Source organism: Hyaena hyaena, unplaced genomic scaffold (genome assembly GCF_003009895.1).
Source record: "Hyaena hyaena isolate Hyena2069 unplaced genomic scaffold, ASM300989v1 scaffold_139, whole genome shotgun sequence".
Lineage (NCBI taxonomy): Eukaryota > Metazoa > Chordata > Mammalia > Carnivora > Hyaenidae > Hyaena > Hyaena hyaena.
In genome coordinates, this window is record NW_024080771.1 from 1,049,977 (window position 1) to 1,067,832 (window position 17,856).

General features: G+C 36.4%; 1 protein-coding gene across 8 annotated transcripts in view; it reads right to left on the reverse strand.

Moving 5' to 3' along the window:
- Positions 1 to 17,856, reverse strand: part of EYA1 (EYA transcriptional coactivator and phosphatase 1) — a 171,504-nt gene that overhangs the window by 100,421 nt on the left and 53,227 nt on the right. For 5 of the 8 annotated variants that reach the window (XM_039238394.1, XM_039238393.1, XM_039238391.1 and 2 more), the window contains exons 6-7: positions 14,715 to 14,797; positions 14,123 to 14,309 (exon numbers count right to left, since the gene is read on the reverse strand). In XM_039238394.1, the coding sequence (XP_039094325.1) occupies positions 14,123 to 14,309; positions 14,715 to 14,797 (270 nt within the window). Of the gene's footprint in view, positions 1 to 14,112; positions 14,310 to 14,714; positions 14,798 to 17,856 lie in introns of all 8 variants that reach the window. The other 3 variants (XM_039238392.1, XM_039238390.1, XM_039238389.1) reach the window with 2 other exon arrangements.

Below are 17,856 nucleotides of genomic sequence, written 5' to 3' on the forward strand. Positions count from 1 at the left end.
CTCAAGGTCTGCGAGTCTGAGCCCCATGTTGGGCTCTGTGCTGACATCTCGGAGACTGGAGCCTGCCTCAGATTCTGTGTCTCCTTCTCTCTCTGCCCCTCCCCCTGCTCACGCTCTGTCTCTTTCTCTCAAAAATAAACAAACATTAAAAAATAAAAAAGAAGCAATGAGCTAAATGTTATGCTAATGAATTACTTGGTGTGGAACTATTCTTGGTTGCTTGGTTGGGTGGAGACGCATATATTTTACCAAGTTACCTGTGCCAAGAGCAGAAAACTAAGGGACCTAACCAGGGAAAAGGCCCATGTGGAAGGACACAGCCCTGAGGGAAGCTCATGATAGTCCTCAAAAAGGACTATGATGCCTTGAAAGTGACATGCCATAGAATGTGACTATAATAATTTTGTACTGGGAGGTTTTTTTTTTTTAAATGTTTATTTATTTTGGAGAGAGACAGAGAGAGAGAGAGACAGAGACAGAGTGTGAGCAGGGAAGGGGTAGAGAGAGAGAGAGAGGGAGACAGAATCCAAAGCAGGCTCCAGGCCCTGTGCTAACAGCTCGGAGGTGGGGCTTGAACTCAAGAACGGGGAGATCATGACCTGAGATGAAGTCATATGCTTAACCGACTAAGCCACCCAGGCACCCCTACTGGGAGATTTTTTAAGTGGGAGTTGTCTCTATCCTGGCGAAACACACAAACAAAAACCAAAAACCTCAGCAAGATCTTGAATAAACTGCATTATATTATATCCTTGATGAGTAATACCTTACCAAAGAGGACAAGACTTAAAATAAAGGAATCTTAATAACTTTTAGTTATCAGAACTCTCCCATAAAAGCTTGTGTAAAATAAGCTAAACGTGAGCAGACTTGTTGACTGGTGTTATAGGGTTAATCGGAAGTAAGAGATTAATAAATGCTAATCAAATTAATTCTAGAGAATTGCTTTGACTTCTTTATCTGTATTCCAGAACTGTAACTTCTTTTTCATACAATCACTGATTGAGGTCTCCCAGGTAAATTAATTCCTCAGTCAAGGTCTAGTAACTACCTTAAGAGAGCTGTATCATCCCTGGAGCATAGCCATTGTCTCATCATAGACAATCTCATAGAAGCTTCTATCATCCATCCTCACACACTTCAGCCTCTGGTTTAAACCTCTGCCAGTCGTCCATACCATGTGAAGGAAACTGGTGAACCCCACTTTGGGGGCTTCAATGTCTGAAACAACCACAATTCACAGTGTACCACAGTCATAATCCTCAAGAGGGAAGAAGACACACTGGCTTCCTGTTGCCAGGGATTTTGCCCTTCTCATCTCCTCTATATCCTCTGGGCCAAGCACAGTGCCTGGCATATAACCAGTATTTATAAATATCTGCTAAGTGCACATATGGAAAAAGTAAACAGTTGAGGGCCTAGGAGGTGTCAGTCACTTTGCTGCCTACTTACATAATGTCATTCTCATATTCATCCCATAGACATGAGCGGTATTATCCTCATTTCATAGACAACGGATACACTGAAGCATTAAGTGACCAGCCCAGAGTCCATAACAGAACCAGGATTCAAACCTCGGAGTTCAAACCAACTCCAAATCCTTAGCGACCACTCCTTTTTTAAATTACATTCTAAGGGAGTGTGGTGCCCAAGTTCATAGACGTCTCCTGCAGGGGTGGGTGGTTTCCAACCAAGTATGACTGAGAAGCACTATATACTAGATTTAATTTTCACTGACTATTACTGTACCAAAGGATCAGAAAAGACCTAAGGTACAGGCACCCTGCTCACTTTAAAGCTAACAATATGTCCCCCTAACTTCTCCTGCTTTGGAATTCATTAAAGGATCTCTGTCCCCATCTTTATCAGACAGCAATGAGGCCTAGAGCAGTGTGGGAAAGGCCATACTACAACATGCTTTCCCCCAAGGCTACCATCAAGAGATGCCAGCAATGATGGACCATGCTGCTTTGGAAAGAGGTAAGATTTCGGGATTCCTTATTCATCATCAGTAAAGTGAAGGTCTTCAGCAAAAGAACCTTGAAGTTCCCTTCTAACTTTCAAATTCCTATTGCCCAACTGCTTGATGCTAAATTGCACAAATGATTTGTAGATACGAAAGTCGTCAATTTACAAATCAGCTATATTGTACATATTTTTAAATCAGTTGCTTGAAACTCAGAAGCTATTTTCCATAGAAACAACGGTGGACATGACTTCTAAACCAATCCATGATTATCAAATCAATCAATAATCCAGGTGAATACTGCATATATACAATGTAAAATATTAGAAAACTATACTCAAATGGCAGCGGTTACATAAAGGTGAACAACAGTAAAATTTGTTACAACCAGTGGTACTGAAAACACACTTTTCATTTTATGAAGAGATACTTGAAAGTATCAATATTTTCTAGATTCAGACACCTACTTACGCTTTAAAATGGATGGCTTCTGTTTTCCTTGATACAAGAATATCATCACCCTACTGTTAGTACTCATCAACCATGATATATGAATGGAGAAGTAAAGAAAAAAGAAAGGAAAAAAAAAAAAAAAAAGAAGTTGGCGATGTAGAAAACCAGGTCCTTAGAGAAGGGTAGGGGCTGGGAGAGAGGTTGTGAAAAACTGTTCCCTAAGCAATCCATGACAGGGAATTAGATAAGGAGGGAATGGGGACAGAGCAAATGCACGAAAGTGGGAAAGGGTCCAACTGGCTGTTGGATTATCCAAGATATTGATCTTGGATTGATCCTATAATTCTAGGAATACCGAATTACAATTATAAGATAACCTTAAATATACTAAATACTACTTCCCTATAATTTTAGACCTATGCTATTTTATGAGCAAATAGAGTTCAAATATTTAATGTATATTTAGCTGAATACCTGCTAATATATGCCTTTGTTGAGCTCTTTGAATAACTTGAGAAACTGAACACCGAATCGCTACTGCCTCTCTTTGTTTACATTATTTTGTTTGTTTAAAACATCAGACACAGTGCTTACTAGAAGCAGCATGCTTGCCTAATTAAGAATTCATGTTTGCAGTCAAACTTCTGGAGTTAAATCCTCATGTTGTCACTGACCTCTCTTTAGCTTCTCTATCTGTAAAATGGGGATAACGACGACATTGCCGATCTCATGCAGCTGAGTGGGAATGAACTAAGCTCATGCGTGACCAGTGCTTAGAATAGTGCCTGGCACATAGTGAGTGCTCAAACAACTCAGCTATCATACCTGCATATAAAATCCACATCAAAAACACCTATTAAATTTTTCTCTCTACATATATTTAGTGAAAAACGTAGGGTATACAATGGTATGTATAGTATTCTATTATCTTTAAGGAAAAAAATGATAGAAAGCATACATCCTTGAAGGTGGGGGGAAAAAGTGTCCAGGGGCAAGTGCTTTGAATATGTTTACATAAACAACATGTAGCCCTGGAAAGATACACAAAAACTCAGCTGAAAGAAATTGACTACAGAAGATTAAGGGGACTTTATTCTTCTCTGTAAACCCTTCTATACTTTTACATAGTTTTTTTCCCATGCTCATATGTTCTTATTCAGTAAATTTAAAAAATTCATCAAGCTTATTTAGCTATTGAACTAGGACTAAAATTGGCAGCCATTAATCTATCAATCCTACTTTTATTTAAAATTAAGCCAAATAAATCATGGGGATGAAAGACACAGTACAGGGAATGCAGTCAGTAGTATTGTGACAGTGGTATATGGTGACAGATGGTGGCTACACTTGTGGGGAGCTTAGCGTAACGTATAAACTTGTCAATTTACAATGCTGTACACCTGAAACTCATGTAACACTGTGGATTGTATTTCAACAAAAATACATAAATAAAATAAAATTATACACCCTCCCTGAAAATAAATAGAAGTTAATCCAAAACGGAACCACCAAACTTTTCAATCCAAATTAAGTGAGGTGGGGGGATGGTAAACATAGATAACTTTGTATGTTTTTTTCTCAGCCATCTCCAATTAAATATTGTATCAGTAAATACTTACATCCTCTAATTTAAGGAAACTAATCACATTGATTTGTGTTGGTCCCATAGGACGCTTAATGTTTTACAGAAACAATGAATCAATTAGCTACAGAAGAGGATGAAGTAATAAATGTTTGGGAGGGATAGTAAACCAATTTAAATAGTTCAATAATATATGCTTTCTTATTTTGAGTATTTATGTACAAATCATATGTTAAGTATAAATGTAAGAAAGAACTGCATATTTGAATCCACGTATATTAAAATGGACTCTTCACAGCATCCTGACTTCCAGACAACGAGCTGAAAAAATTAGTCAAACCCATAATGTGGCACAAAACGGGAAAATTCTAAAACACTGAATTTTTTACTTCTTGGAAACACAGTCCAAAATTCAAAACTAAGGCAACTAATTTTTAAGACATTCCTGACACTATAAAGCAAAAAGTGAACTTTATTTTCAAGAATTTTATAATCTCATTAAGGTTAACACTGTATGTCCTCTGGGGTGGGGGAAGAAAAAAAAAAAGAAAGAAAGAAAACCAATGCCATCAAGACAAACAAACCCAACAACCCCAAACAAACATCTGTTTTGTTTTCTCACATCTTAATGGCCTGGCTATTTTCGACACAAATATTTGTTTTGCCGACAAATGTTTCCAACATGTTAGTTAAAACTGGTTCACAAACATAGTTTATTTTTGAGCTGAACAAACTGCAAACTTCTCCAAAGTCCACGAGGAATCAGTAAAAATGAGCTACGGCCTAAAGATTCTCAAAATTGCTCGCTCGGCAAAACGTTAGCAGTCAAGATGCATGCTGTTGCAAATGTCAGGATCATTTCCGCAGGGAACAGATGTAGGCACGTTAGGTAGTATAGACGTGGCCCAAATTTCCTGCATTTAGAAGGAAGAGGGGCCGGCAGTTTAGTTTTCCATCCTGTCACACTGAATTCCTGGGAGAGCTCAGGGTTCCTCTGCTGCTTTGCACAAGAATGTTCCCGGTTTTCAGGCGCTTTGCTCTACTTTCCTGTGCCTTGGCAAGGATCAAAGCAGCACAGGGAACAAATGGTTTCCCATGCATATTGAATTCCCTCTTATACTGATTTTCCTCTGTCACTTGAAATTTAATATTGGCCAGATTCCCGCACATCACCTTAACCAGTAAATCGTCTGCATGTAGTCAGAGCATGAAAAGGTAAATGGCAATGTCTACCTTTTTGGTAAGAATTCAAATGAAGAAACCCTTTGAAAAACTGACCTTTCTATAGCATCCATACTAAAACTCATTCCTAATGAACAAATAACTAGTTTTATTTCACATTAATCTAAAATGTTTTATTTACCATTTACTCTTTTTGCTTTCTCTGATTGGTTTGCATTACTTCAAAAACACAATGTTATAGGGTGACTAGTCCTTTCACAAGAATTCGGCTTCAGAATTCTTGATCAACTTAATAATACTTCATATTTATCGAGCATTTAAGAACTTTGTGCCTCATTTTCCTCATGTGTAAAATGGGTCAGATGGTAACTACGGGTAGGTTATAACATTACATGTAAAGCTCTAAAAATGACTACATTTTATGATGTGTTATTATTATGATAGCTGTCATAATTACTATGAGATGGTCTAAGAGATTTTGGACAAAAATATGTGATCAAGACACATCATTTAAGTACAGCACAGTAACTGAATTACAAATGATTTCATATTTTGATTATACATAGGAGTCATATGATAAAGAAAAATATTTTTTTAAAAATGGCTTAAGTACTCTTCTAAGAAAGTCATTTAAAAAAAATTCCTTCATGACACTCCCTCTCAAGTGGTAGTTAAATCCTTTCTATCACTTAGTTGGAGAAATGAATTTGGTTATGTTGGTAATAATATGCCTTAAAATTTTCATGTTTAATGAGAAAATAACATATTCTTCTGATGTCAGTGGCTAAAGGGATGATAATATGTAAGTCTGGATATCATCACAAAGGGAAAACATCCGAAAATGCCCTTTTCTTTTTTTCCCTTATCTCTATAGGTTTTTGAGACTACAGAAAACCACTGACTTTGTAAAGAATTCTTTTTAAAAAGAAATTTAAAATAAAATCCACCATTTAAAATTTAAAGTAACCATGGATTTAACTGTGACATATTGTCTGACAGTCTTATATTTCAAAAAGAAAAAGAAAAGAGTTGACTCCAATCAAAATTTTCTCTTATAGTGGCGTCTGGGTGGCTCAGGTGGCTGAGTGACTAACTTCGGCTCAGGACATGATCTCGCAGTTCGTGGGTTCCAGCCCCGTGAAGGGCTCTGTCCTGACGGTTCAGAGCCTGGAGCCTGCTTTGGATTCCGTGTCTTCCTCTCTCTCTGCCCCTCCCCCGCTCACACTCTGTCTCTCTCTCAAAAAATGAAGACATAAAAAACTTTTTAAAAAATTTTCTCTTATAAATAGTGGAATCTGGATTTACCATGAAGTAATCTGCAGATATCAAACACCTCCTCTAACAACAGAAAGCCATTGAATTTGGAAGATGTGAGTAACTGGACTGTTACAAATGATACATACTGTACATCATCGAATCTCTAATATTTTTCTCAAAATGTTTTTAAATATATACCTGTATAAAAGGGAGGTTTTGGGGCACCTGGGTGGCTCAGTTGGTTGAATGTCTGAGTCCTGATTTTGGCTCAGGTCATGATTTCATGTCATGACGCTGAGCCCTGCATGAGGCTCCGCACTGGGCATGAAGCCTGCTTGGAACTCTCTCTCTCTCTGCTCCTTCTCCGCTCGCATGCACTCTCTCTCTCAAAATGAATGAAATTTTAGGAAACTTAAAAATATTTTAAACTAAAAAAATAAATAAAACATTAAATTTTGTGGAATGCAACAGAAGTAACACAGGGAACTTTACAACATTTACTGAATATATTAGAAGAGAATATTTAAAATCAATAATCTAAGTTTTAACCCTTAGGAAAGTAGGAAAATAAGACCAAGTTAAATCAAAAGAAAGCAGAAGAAATACTAAAAAGTCAGAGAAGTCAATGAAATTAAAAACAGGAAAATAAAGAAAAGTCAATGAAACAGAAAGTTGGTTCTTTGAAAAGATCAATAAAATTGATCTCTAGGCCAACCAAAGCAAAAAAAAAGAGGAGACACAAATCATTAATATTAGAAATGAAAAAGGCCACCATTAACAATCCCATGGGCATTACACAAATAATAAAGGAATATTATGAATAACTCTATGCCCACCAATTATATAACCTAGATGATATGAACCATTCCTTGAAAAACAATCTATGAAAACTCACACAAGAAGGAAATGATAATCTGAACAGGTTTATATCTATTAAAGAAATTGAATCCATAGTTAACCTTCCAAAACAGAAAGCATGAGGCCTAGGTTAATTCACTGGTGAATTCTAAAAAATGTTCAGGAAATAAATGGTGCTGATTCTTTACAATCTGTTCCAGAAAATAGTAGCAGAGAAGACAGTTCCTAGTCTATGAGGTCACTATTATCCTAACACCAAAACCAGACAAAGACATTATGAGAAATGAAAACCAGAGACAAATATATCTCATGAACATAAATGCAAAGATCCTTCAAGTATTAGCAAAACTGAATCCAACAATGTATAAAAAGATTTATACACCATGACCAAGTGGGGACTTACTCCAGGTAGGAAAATCTGGTTCAACATTTGAAAATCAATTAATGTAATTCATCCCATCAACAGGCTAAGGAAGACAAATCATATGATCATATCAACAGATGCAGAAAAAAGCATTGGACACGATCCAACACCCATTCATGATACAGACTCTCAGCAAACTAGGGACGGGGGAAGCTTCCTCAAGTTGATAAAAAAAAAAAAAAAAAAAAAAATCTACAAAGAACATGTAGGTAATTCCACACTTAATGGTGAGAAACCAGAAGTCTTTCTCCCTGAGATCAGGGGAAAAGATCATCACGCCTGGTCAACACTGTGCTAGAAATGCTGGCTAATGCAATAAGATAAGAAAAGGAAGCAAAGGATACTCAGAGGAGGAAGAAAGACGTAAATCTGCCTTTGTTCACAAATGACATAATTGCATAAAATATACCAAAGAATCGACAGAACAACTAGAACTAATAAATGATTATAGCGAGGTTTTAGGAACCAAGGAAAATATACAAACATGAATCTCTCTCCTAGATACCAGCAATGAGCAATTGGAATTTGAATTAAAAGTAAAACATGATTTAATTAGTACTTAAAAACTATATAAATGTAAAAAATACGTAAAAGGGCTATATGAAGAAAACTACATAGCTGCTGAAAAAAACTTAAAAAAATAAATTAATGGAGAGATATTTTATGTACATGGGCAGGAAGATTCAATATTATCAAGATTCAATATTTCCAGTTCTTTCCACCTTGATCTATAGATTCAACGCAATTCTAAACAAAATCTGATGGAGTTACTTGGTGGATACTGACAGGCTGACTGTAAAGTTTATGTGGAAGGCAAAAGACCCAGAACAGCCAACACAGTATAGAAGAACACAGAGGAGTGACACTACCCAACTTATTTTTTTTTAATGTTTATTTTTGAGAGACAGAGAGACAGAGCATGAGCAGGGGAGGGGCAGGGAGAGAGGAAGACACAGAATCTGAATCAGGCTCCAGGCTCTGAGCTGTCAGCCCAGAGCCCAACGCTGGGCTCAGACTCACAGACTGTGAAATCATGACCTGAGCTCAAGTCAGACGTTCAACTGACTTGAGCCACCTAGGCACCCCGACACTAGCCAGCTTAAAAGCTTATTGTACAAAGTTATAATAATCAAGACAATGTGGCATTGGGAAAAGAGTAGACAAACAGATCAATAAAACAGTATAGACAGCCCAGAAATCAACCCACACAAATACAGTCAACCGATCTTTGACAAAGCAGTCGAGATAATTCAATGTAGCAAAAGATAGGTTTTTCAACAAACAGTACAACAACTGGGTATCCACATGCAAGACAAAACAAAAACAACAACAACAAAAAGGAATCTAGATACTGACTTACACTTACGACGAAAATTAGCTCAAAATGGATCAGAGAGCTAAATGTAAACAGCAAAACTGTGAAACTTCTAGATCGTTACATTGGAGAAAACCTAAGTGACCTTGGGTTTGGCAATGAGTTTTTAAATACAAAACTGAAAGCATGTTCCATGAAAGAGAAAAACGGCTAAGATGGACCTCATTCAAATTAAAAGACAACTTTCAAAGTATCTTTGAAGGACACTGTTAAGAGACGAAAAAGACAAGCCATAAACTGGGAGAAAGTATTTGCAAAACGTATCTGATAAAGGACTTCTATGCAAAATATATAAGAACTCTTAAAACTCAATAAGAAGAAAACAACCTGATTAAAATATGGGCAAAAGATCTGAACAGGCACCTTACCAAAGAAGATATACAGAGCAAACAAGGCTATGAAAAGATACTCACATAATTAGACACTGCTTCATACCTATTCAAATGACCAAAATCTGAAATATCGACACCACCAAATGCTGATGAGGATGTGGAGAAACAGGACTCTCGTTCATTGCTTACTGGATCACAAAATGATACAGCACTTTGGAAGACAATTTGGCAGTTCCTTACAAAACTAAACATACTCTTACAATTCAGTGGTCACACTGCTAGGCATTTACCCAAGTGAATTGAAAACTTATGTCTGTACAAAAACCCCGAGCACAAATATTTACGGTGACTTTATCTATAATTGCCCAAATTAGACGCAATCAGGATGGCTTTCAACTGGGAAGGGGGAGGCTAGCATTGCTAGTTGAAGGGTAGGTATGATTCTCCTGAGACCAATAATTACATCGTTTCTAAATGACCAGATAAACCTCACTGTATTTCCCAAGGTAGATGAATACGTCTATATTTCTAGATGATGTAACTTTAGTTTATTAAGTCAATCAAAACATGACTAACAAACTCATTTTTAAAAATGAATGCAAAGGATTTAAAAATTGCTAAAAGCAAACCTTAAAAGTTCTCATTACAAGAGAATACAACTGCAGCTATGTATGCGGGTGGACATTAACTAGACCTCACTCTGGTGACCATTTCACAATTCATACAAAGAGCTAGCATTCTGTGTACCTGAAACTAACATAATGTTAAACAGCAATTATATCTCGATAAAAAAAATGAATACAAAGGCACTGCTTTTAGTTTTTAAATGAATTATAATTTTGAGATAAAACTTTCATGTTCAAGTTATGTTTTTTAATGTATTATATAGATCTATCCAAAGGATAATATAGCTTTCAATATTTAATTATGAACACATTAAAATAATTTTTGAACTTAAGATTCATGAGGGGTGACGTGTGTATAGGTAATACCCCAAAAATACCATGAATTTAAAAGATGGCTATTCTTTATAACTTTAAAAATACAAAATACCAGAACACCTTGGTGGCTCTGGTGGGTAAGCACCCAGCTCTTAGTTGTGGCTCAGGTCATGATCTCATGGTTTCTGAGCTCTGTGTTGGGCTCTGCACTGACAGCTCAGAGCCTACTTGGGATTTCTGCCACCCACTCTTTCTGCCCCTCTCCAGCTCTCTCTCTCTCTCTCGCTCTCATTCTCGCTCTCAAATAAACAAACAAACAAAAATAATTTTAAAGATGCATAATACCAAATAATGAGCCCTTACATGTTTGGTCTGAAAAATCCTTGCAAGATTATCCTCTTTATGTTATTATGACATCACAATTCCATGAATACAAGGACAGATATTACAAAGTATGGGAGGAGAGTGCATATACTATGTATCCATTCTGTACTCTAGAATTCCGGGGAAACTGAAAGGCAGAAACTTTGCCCTATATTAGATCAGATGATAACTAGAGTCTAACTTAGAGTCCAATATAGAAAACACTGATTTTATCCTAAAAGACCACTAAAATTAAAAGAAAAAACCCTGAAACTATTTTAACAAAACAGACACTATTTTTAAATTCTATCGCAAAACAAAAACATTAGGTTATATATAAAGAATTATTCCTTCCAATTCTTTAATGAATTTATGTGCTTTATCATTCAAAACTTCCACTTCATCACAGCCAAGACTATAATCTTATATAAGACTAATAAGAAAGGAAAATTAACACCAAAAAACTTAGGTTGAGTCCACAATCATACTGCAAATGTAAACCAACAAACAAACCCAAGCCTCCAAAACCAGACAAAATCTTTCTTAAATTTGTCAAGCAATTACGTTTCTTTTTAATGTGGAAACTCACTGAACTTTCCACTTCTAACTACACAAGAAAGGCTGACCTAGACACATTTATTTTAGTGGGAAGTGGTGAATATAAGAAATCAGAAAAATATTATTTTCCTCCCAGTGCAACTGATTCCTATTCTGTAGCTATAAATACTGAATATTGAAATGAGCACCTGAAACACTAAACATTCAATTTACCATCTAAAATAGATCATTTAATCTTAAAATCCTATCAATGCTTTAAAGATGCTTTAATTTTCCATTGTTTCCTATATGATATCCCCACTCTTTCACATGGCATCCCATTTATCAACAAAATTCACTGAAAATAATAGCACGGTTCAGAGACCAACTTTTCCGTATGATTAAATTGGTATTTTTTAGCAAGTGCCCATCACCCGTAATTTAAAAACATGGTTAAGTATTCACTATTTTGTTTTACACTGTACTCTTCACAGTCGAAATATTATGAATTAATTAAGATCACTCTGTCTTCTCATTCTATTCTTCTAATGATGCTAAAGCGTTCTCTACTTGTTCACATAGCTATCATATTTCAAAGCTCTTTTTAGTCCTCACGAAGTTTTCAGGACCCAGATGGTTCATATGAAAACATGAGATCTTTCTAAAATTGGGACAAGCCATTATTTTTCCTCATGATGCCTACATGAAATTAACAGAAGAACAGAGGAAAATTCTACAACAGCTTCCACCGTAAGTCCCATACCTTCCGTAACAAAGTTTATTTTGAGGGTGATGGTATAGGTGTTACATCTAGTGAAAAGACCTGCACACTAGGTTCTGTGAATACTGTACACATGTGAACTGAGTGAGGAATATATCAGCTAGTTTTTCAAAAATGAAGGTAAGTGGAATATGATAAGCAAAGATAAAAAATATTTTGGAGTTGAGCTGTGCAACAGAAATAGTATTCATAGCTAGTGAGAGTACAAGTTTAGGAATGCTGTAACTTCCTAATCAAGAACAAAATAGCGCTTACATTTAAGAAAAAAGGTGGGACACTAAAAACCTGAAGTTTTGTTTTTGCTGTTCTTGTTTGCTTTTGTGGGAGGATGTTTGCTAATATTTGGAAGATAAACCTATAGTTAAGGTTGAAATTAGCACCTGTTCCATAACTTTTTTTTCATCCCGTAGGATAACTAACCAGAATTAACACACTGTGATCACAATGGCATAGAAGGGGTTTTCAGTGTGAGGCCATTTTAACCAGGCTTGCAGCAAAGAGTGGGCTTTGGCTCTAAGCATCAAAGGCAAAAGGGAGAAGAGTCTGTGACTGTTTGAGGATAACAACACCTCATAATCCATGAAAAGAGAGACTGCATTTAAAAAAACTGTTGACTTATTTTTTTTTTAAATGTTTTTTATTTATATCTAGGAGAGAGAGAGAGAGAGAGAGACAGCGTGAGCAGGGGAGGGTCAGAGAGAGAGGGAGATACAGACTCTGAAGCAGGCTCCAGGCTCTGAGCTGGCAGTCAGCACAGAGCCCAATGCGGGGCTCGAACCCACGAACCGCGAGATCATGACCTAAGCGAAAGTCGGACGCTTAACCGAGTAAGCCACCCAGGTGCCCCAACTTATTTATTTTGAAAGAGAGAGAGGAGTGCAAGTGGGGGAGGAGAAGAGAGAGACTGGGAGAGAGAATCCCAAGCAGGCTCTCCTCCTGCCAGCATAGAACCAGATGTGGGGCTTGAACTCACAAACTGTGAGATCATGACCTGAACTGAAACCAAAAGTCAGACACTTAACTGACTGAGCCACTCAGGTGCCCCAGGAGACAGGACTTTCTTTTTTAAAATTTTAAAATATTATTACGAATAATAAACATTTAAAATAGTATTAAAAACATTTAAAATATTAGTAAAAAATAATAAAACCTTATTATTTTAAAAGAAGGTTTTAATTATTTGAGAAAAAGAGAGAGAGAACGAGAGTAAGCAGGGGAGGAGCAGGGGAGGGACAGAGAGAGGGGGAGAGAGAGAATCTCAAGCAGGCTCCACAGATGTCAGTACAGAGCCCAACATGGGGCTCAAACTCAGGAGCCGTGAGATGATGACCTGAGCCAAAACTAAGAGTCAGAAGCTGAGCCACCCAGGAACCCCAACACTATACGTTTTTAATAAGACAAAGTTGGAAAATACAAGAAATATAGGTAAAGACCAATACAGGAAATTAAATATACAATATTAAGAGTTCTAGAAAAATCTAATGGAGGGAAAGAAGTATCAAAGACATAGTAGGAAAATTTCCAGAGGTGGAGAGATTTTCATTTGGAAGGGCCTATCAAGGGTGGTGCAGAAGTACAAAAATGCTTATGCCCAGGCATGAAATTAAGTAGGCCATGAAGGGGGGAGAAGGTGGGCCAGGGAAATCCCTGGTTTCCATTACTAACTCTGACGTTTTTTAATTTTGGAAAAACATTAAATATTTATTAATAAACATTAAATTTGAAGTAATATCCTTTATTTTCATACTCTATATGTGGACAAACACTTATAATTATAGTTAGTATTTATATCTAAATATTTACAATTATCTAAGAGGTTATATACATATCTTGAGAACTGACTATATTTACAACTAAATGAATCTCAATTTCATGTGCTTTTGAAGCTCTGTAACTTATACTAAAAATGTTCAGCAAATAAAAATAAAGTGAATGTCACAATCCTGACGTGGGACGTATAGCCAGGCCATGCCAAAACTTGCCCAAACTGTGAAACCACTACATGAATATGGGACTATAGAAAAATGCATTTAAACACAGCCTGCAGGACCAATAAAGTGCCCGAAATTACCTGCTGCAGGATCTGTGACTGCTTGGCTGGTGATGCCAGATGGTGGCTCTTGAAGCTGGTAAGTGGCATTTGTGGACGGCGTGGTTGGGCTGCTGTTGCTGCTGGTCATATAATGTGCCGGATACGGTGAGCTGTTATAATACTGTGCATACTGACCCTGGCCAAAGCTGGGATAAGACGGGTAGTCCTACCAAACAAACCACACGAGAATCATCTGTCACAATATTGCTCCTTACTTCTTACTTTTCAAAGTGTTAACCGTATTGTGAGTCTGGGTCTTCTCTGAATTCACAAAGGCACACACAAGCACACATGGACTCAAATGTCCAGCCTCGCAAACAAGTCTGTGTGTAAGGTTAGATACACTCTTCCAATTTCTCCTATTCCACGAGGCGTTACTAGGTAAAGTCAAGTGAATCCGAAAACCAAACACTCACCACGTAAGACTGCTAAAGAGATTTTTTAAAAGAAAAAAAGTATTAAAAGGCTTAGGTAAGCCCTCACAGTATAATATAAACAGATTCTTTATATAAGAAACTCATCTGTTGCATTAAAATCTTTTTTCTAAAGTTAAACTGGCTTTTAAAATTACCTGCTGTGAACTGTTAAATCCAGAGGAATTTGTGAGAGAATTATTTCCTGTATATAATCCTGATGATGTTGTAAAACTGCTACCTAAAAACAAAATGAAAAGAAATATGGGTGAATGAACTATGCAGAATAATGCGTCCATAAGAAATCTTTATTTAGATAAAACAGAGTTGAAGTCCATTGCAAATACATTTGGTTTATCTTTGAAACCAGAATCCATTGCCATGGCAAAAACTGTTTTCTTAAAATAGTTGACAATTTTAGTTTCACTGTACTGCAAAGGATTAAAGAGTAAAGAGGTTTAAATTTCTGAGGATGTAACATATAAACTATGGACAAAATGATACATTTGTGCAAAAACATTAGACACTGAACTTTCCATTTCGATTTGTAAAACACACCAGGATTTTTTCATAGCTTTACACTAAATATACATAATATAAAATGATCTGATTAAATGATTTTTAAAGTTCTTGCAAGCTCAAAAATGACAATGCTACTTTCAAGAGCTTAAAGTGCTTTCAGACTTGAGCTTGTCATTATAATGGCCCACCGAAAAAGCAGATTATTTCACATCACAGAAGAACAATGGCAACTCTTGAAGTATTTGATAAAACAAGAATCAAAGAGGAACATGATCAACATTTTGTGTGTTACTTGTGCTCTCTTGGGAACATTCTATATGCTGAATGCCTACGTGTGCTCAACAATAAACAGTAGTCACTGTGAAAGATACACACATGAAAGCAAATCTTAGGTTCCCTCCCTCGTTTTATTTACCATCTTATCGTTCAGCTATTCAAAGCAACCACATACTATTTTTGGTGATATTAGCAAAGAGTTTTGAAAAGATTGGGCATTGGCAAATGTGTAAAAAATGGCATTCATACATACGCTGCAGAATGGGAATTTAAATAAGCACAGCCTTACTGGTTGGGTTATTTGGTCAACGGTGAAGTAACTTTCGACCAGCAATTGTATTGCCATTCACTCTAAGATAAAAAATACATGGATTTATACAGAGATAGTTAACAAAGATGTTTTTCAGTGATGTTTCTATTAACAAAACCTAGAAAGCATTCTTATGTCCTTAATAGGTGTTATTCAGAAAACAGAACCCTATGAAGACACTGAAATGGTATTATAGTGTTTAATTACATGGAAAATATTTGCATATTATTTTGATGAAGTAAAAATGAAAACAAAAAAGGTCTTGGTAAGTTCACTTGAGGTTTTTTTTTTTTTTAAATCATAAAGCATTTTTTAAAAAGCAAAAACATCTCAGAAATGTTGCCTATGGAAGGGAACGACCATTGGCCACATAATATTCATGAAGCCAACGTACACTTTAAAATGTTCTACTCAGAAGCCGTGTTTCTTCTGTAAACAGAAAAACCTTTTTTTTTTAAAAAAACAATTAAAATTTTATGGCAAATGAATGGTATAGGCAATAAACGTGTTGGCGGTTCCAGGAGAAAGTCTTCAGTGTGAACTAAATATTCACAGATGACTTCAGGTATGATGTGGTAGGTAAGATATGCAAATTATTTATTTGCTACTCGACATTTAAGCACTACTTTAAAAGTAAGAAAACAGGGTTTCCAGTTATCACTTATAAGCTGTTTGGACTTTGGCAAGTCACCTAACCACTCCAAGATATAATTTCTCTGTGAAAACTCTACTTTGTAAGGTTCTTCAACAGATCAAATGAGGTGACGCTTCGGAAAACACAATGAACAATCCACCGTAACACACAAATGTTTACTTCAGTAAACATTTCTAAAATTTCCACTGTATGTATGTATCTTTTCTCTTTTTGCTTTCCCAAACTAGCTGAAGAGGACTCAATCTCTTTGCATATCTAAAACTATCTTCCTACTTACTTATCAAACATCTCTGAACTTTGAAAACCTGATCCAAGGCTTTGGTATTTTTGTTAAGGGAAAATATTGCCTAAGATAGTTTCACATATAGTTATCACACAGCCTCATATTTGAGGTTTCTTTATTTGTGCTTTTTGGGAATACCAATTGTTCAAAGTTCCCATAGCGTCTGTCATTGATAAGCAGAGAGCTCTCACCCTCTTAATACTCCACTGCCAAAATCAGGGTCTCAGATAAGCTTCCCATATTAATGTTCATTAGAATGTGACAATCACAAACTTTTAAACAGAATAGTTGACTCACGGTGATACTTACATGAGGATAAGAGTCTGACTAAGAGATACTTGGGACCTCACAGGGCTTATCAAGATGACATCAGTTTTGTTTTTTTAAGCACTGGGCTACATGGCATGTGGCTCACATTTTAGGTATTTATCAGTGAACAATTAATTGATATTGATATTATATATAAAGTAAACGTACAACGGGAGTTTTAAACATTCCTTGTAAAATAAAATTTAAATTTCTTTTGGATGTGTGAATACCAATACTATTTTTTAACTTTATTATATACATTTAATAGGAAACATTACTTTGGGTTATGACTTGTTACTTTCATTTATACTATACATTTCTGAACAATAAACACTGACCTCAATAATCCCCGACCACCAAGAAAATGAATAAGATATAGAAAATATATTTTAAAAATGGATGTTTTCATTCCGTAAGTTATTCCCTGGAACAAAGTAGAAAAGGCCATGGAAGCTATATTGGCACATATTGGCCACTGAGGTATGACCAAGTAAATCACAGTTCAGTACTTGAAATGGTACCCAAGTGACTTTCCAGACTTAATGCTACTTCCAAGGCTGTACATTAGCAAGAATTCAACATAAGTTATTTTCATTTACTGGCTGACTGCAGGCTGAGATTCCATTCCATTTAGCACAATGCAGCAGGCTTTCACGGCACTCCTGTGGCCAGCGAGACTTAATGCAACTTCCAAAAGGCTCTGACTTCCTTCAGGGAGAGGTGGACATACTAGAGAATCAGGCTCATGCACCAGAATCAGCTCTCTAGGGCCGCCCCCCACCTGCCTTCATGGAGGACTCAGGCAAAGAGAGCCGCTAACTTTCAGTGCAGGCCACTAACACTGGGTTTCTGCACCAGCCTCCTTCATTTGGGTTCCTGCCCATCTTCTGGCCCCATCCAGTTCCTTTCCCACAAAGGTAGCATACTTTCTCTAACGAGCATATC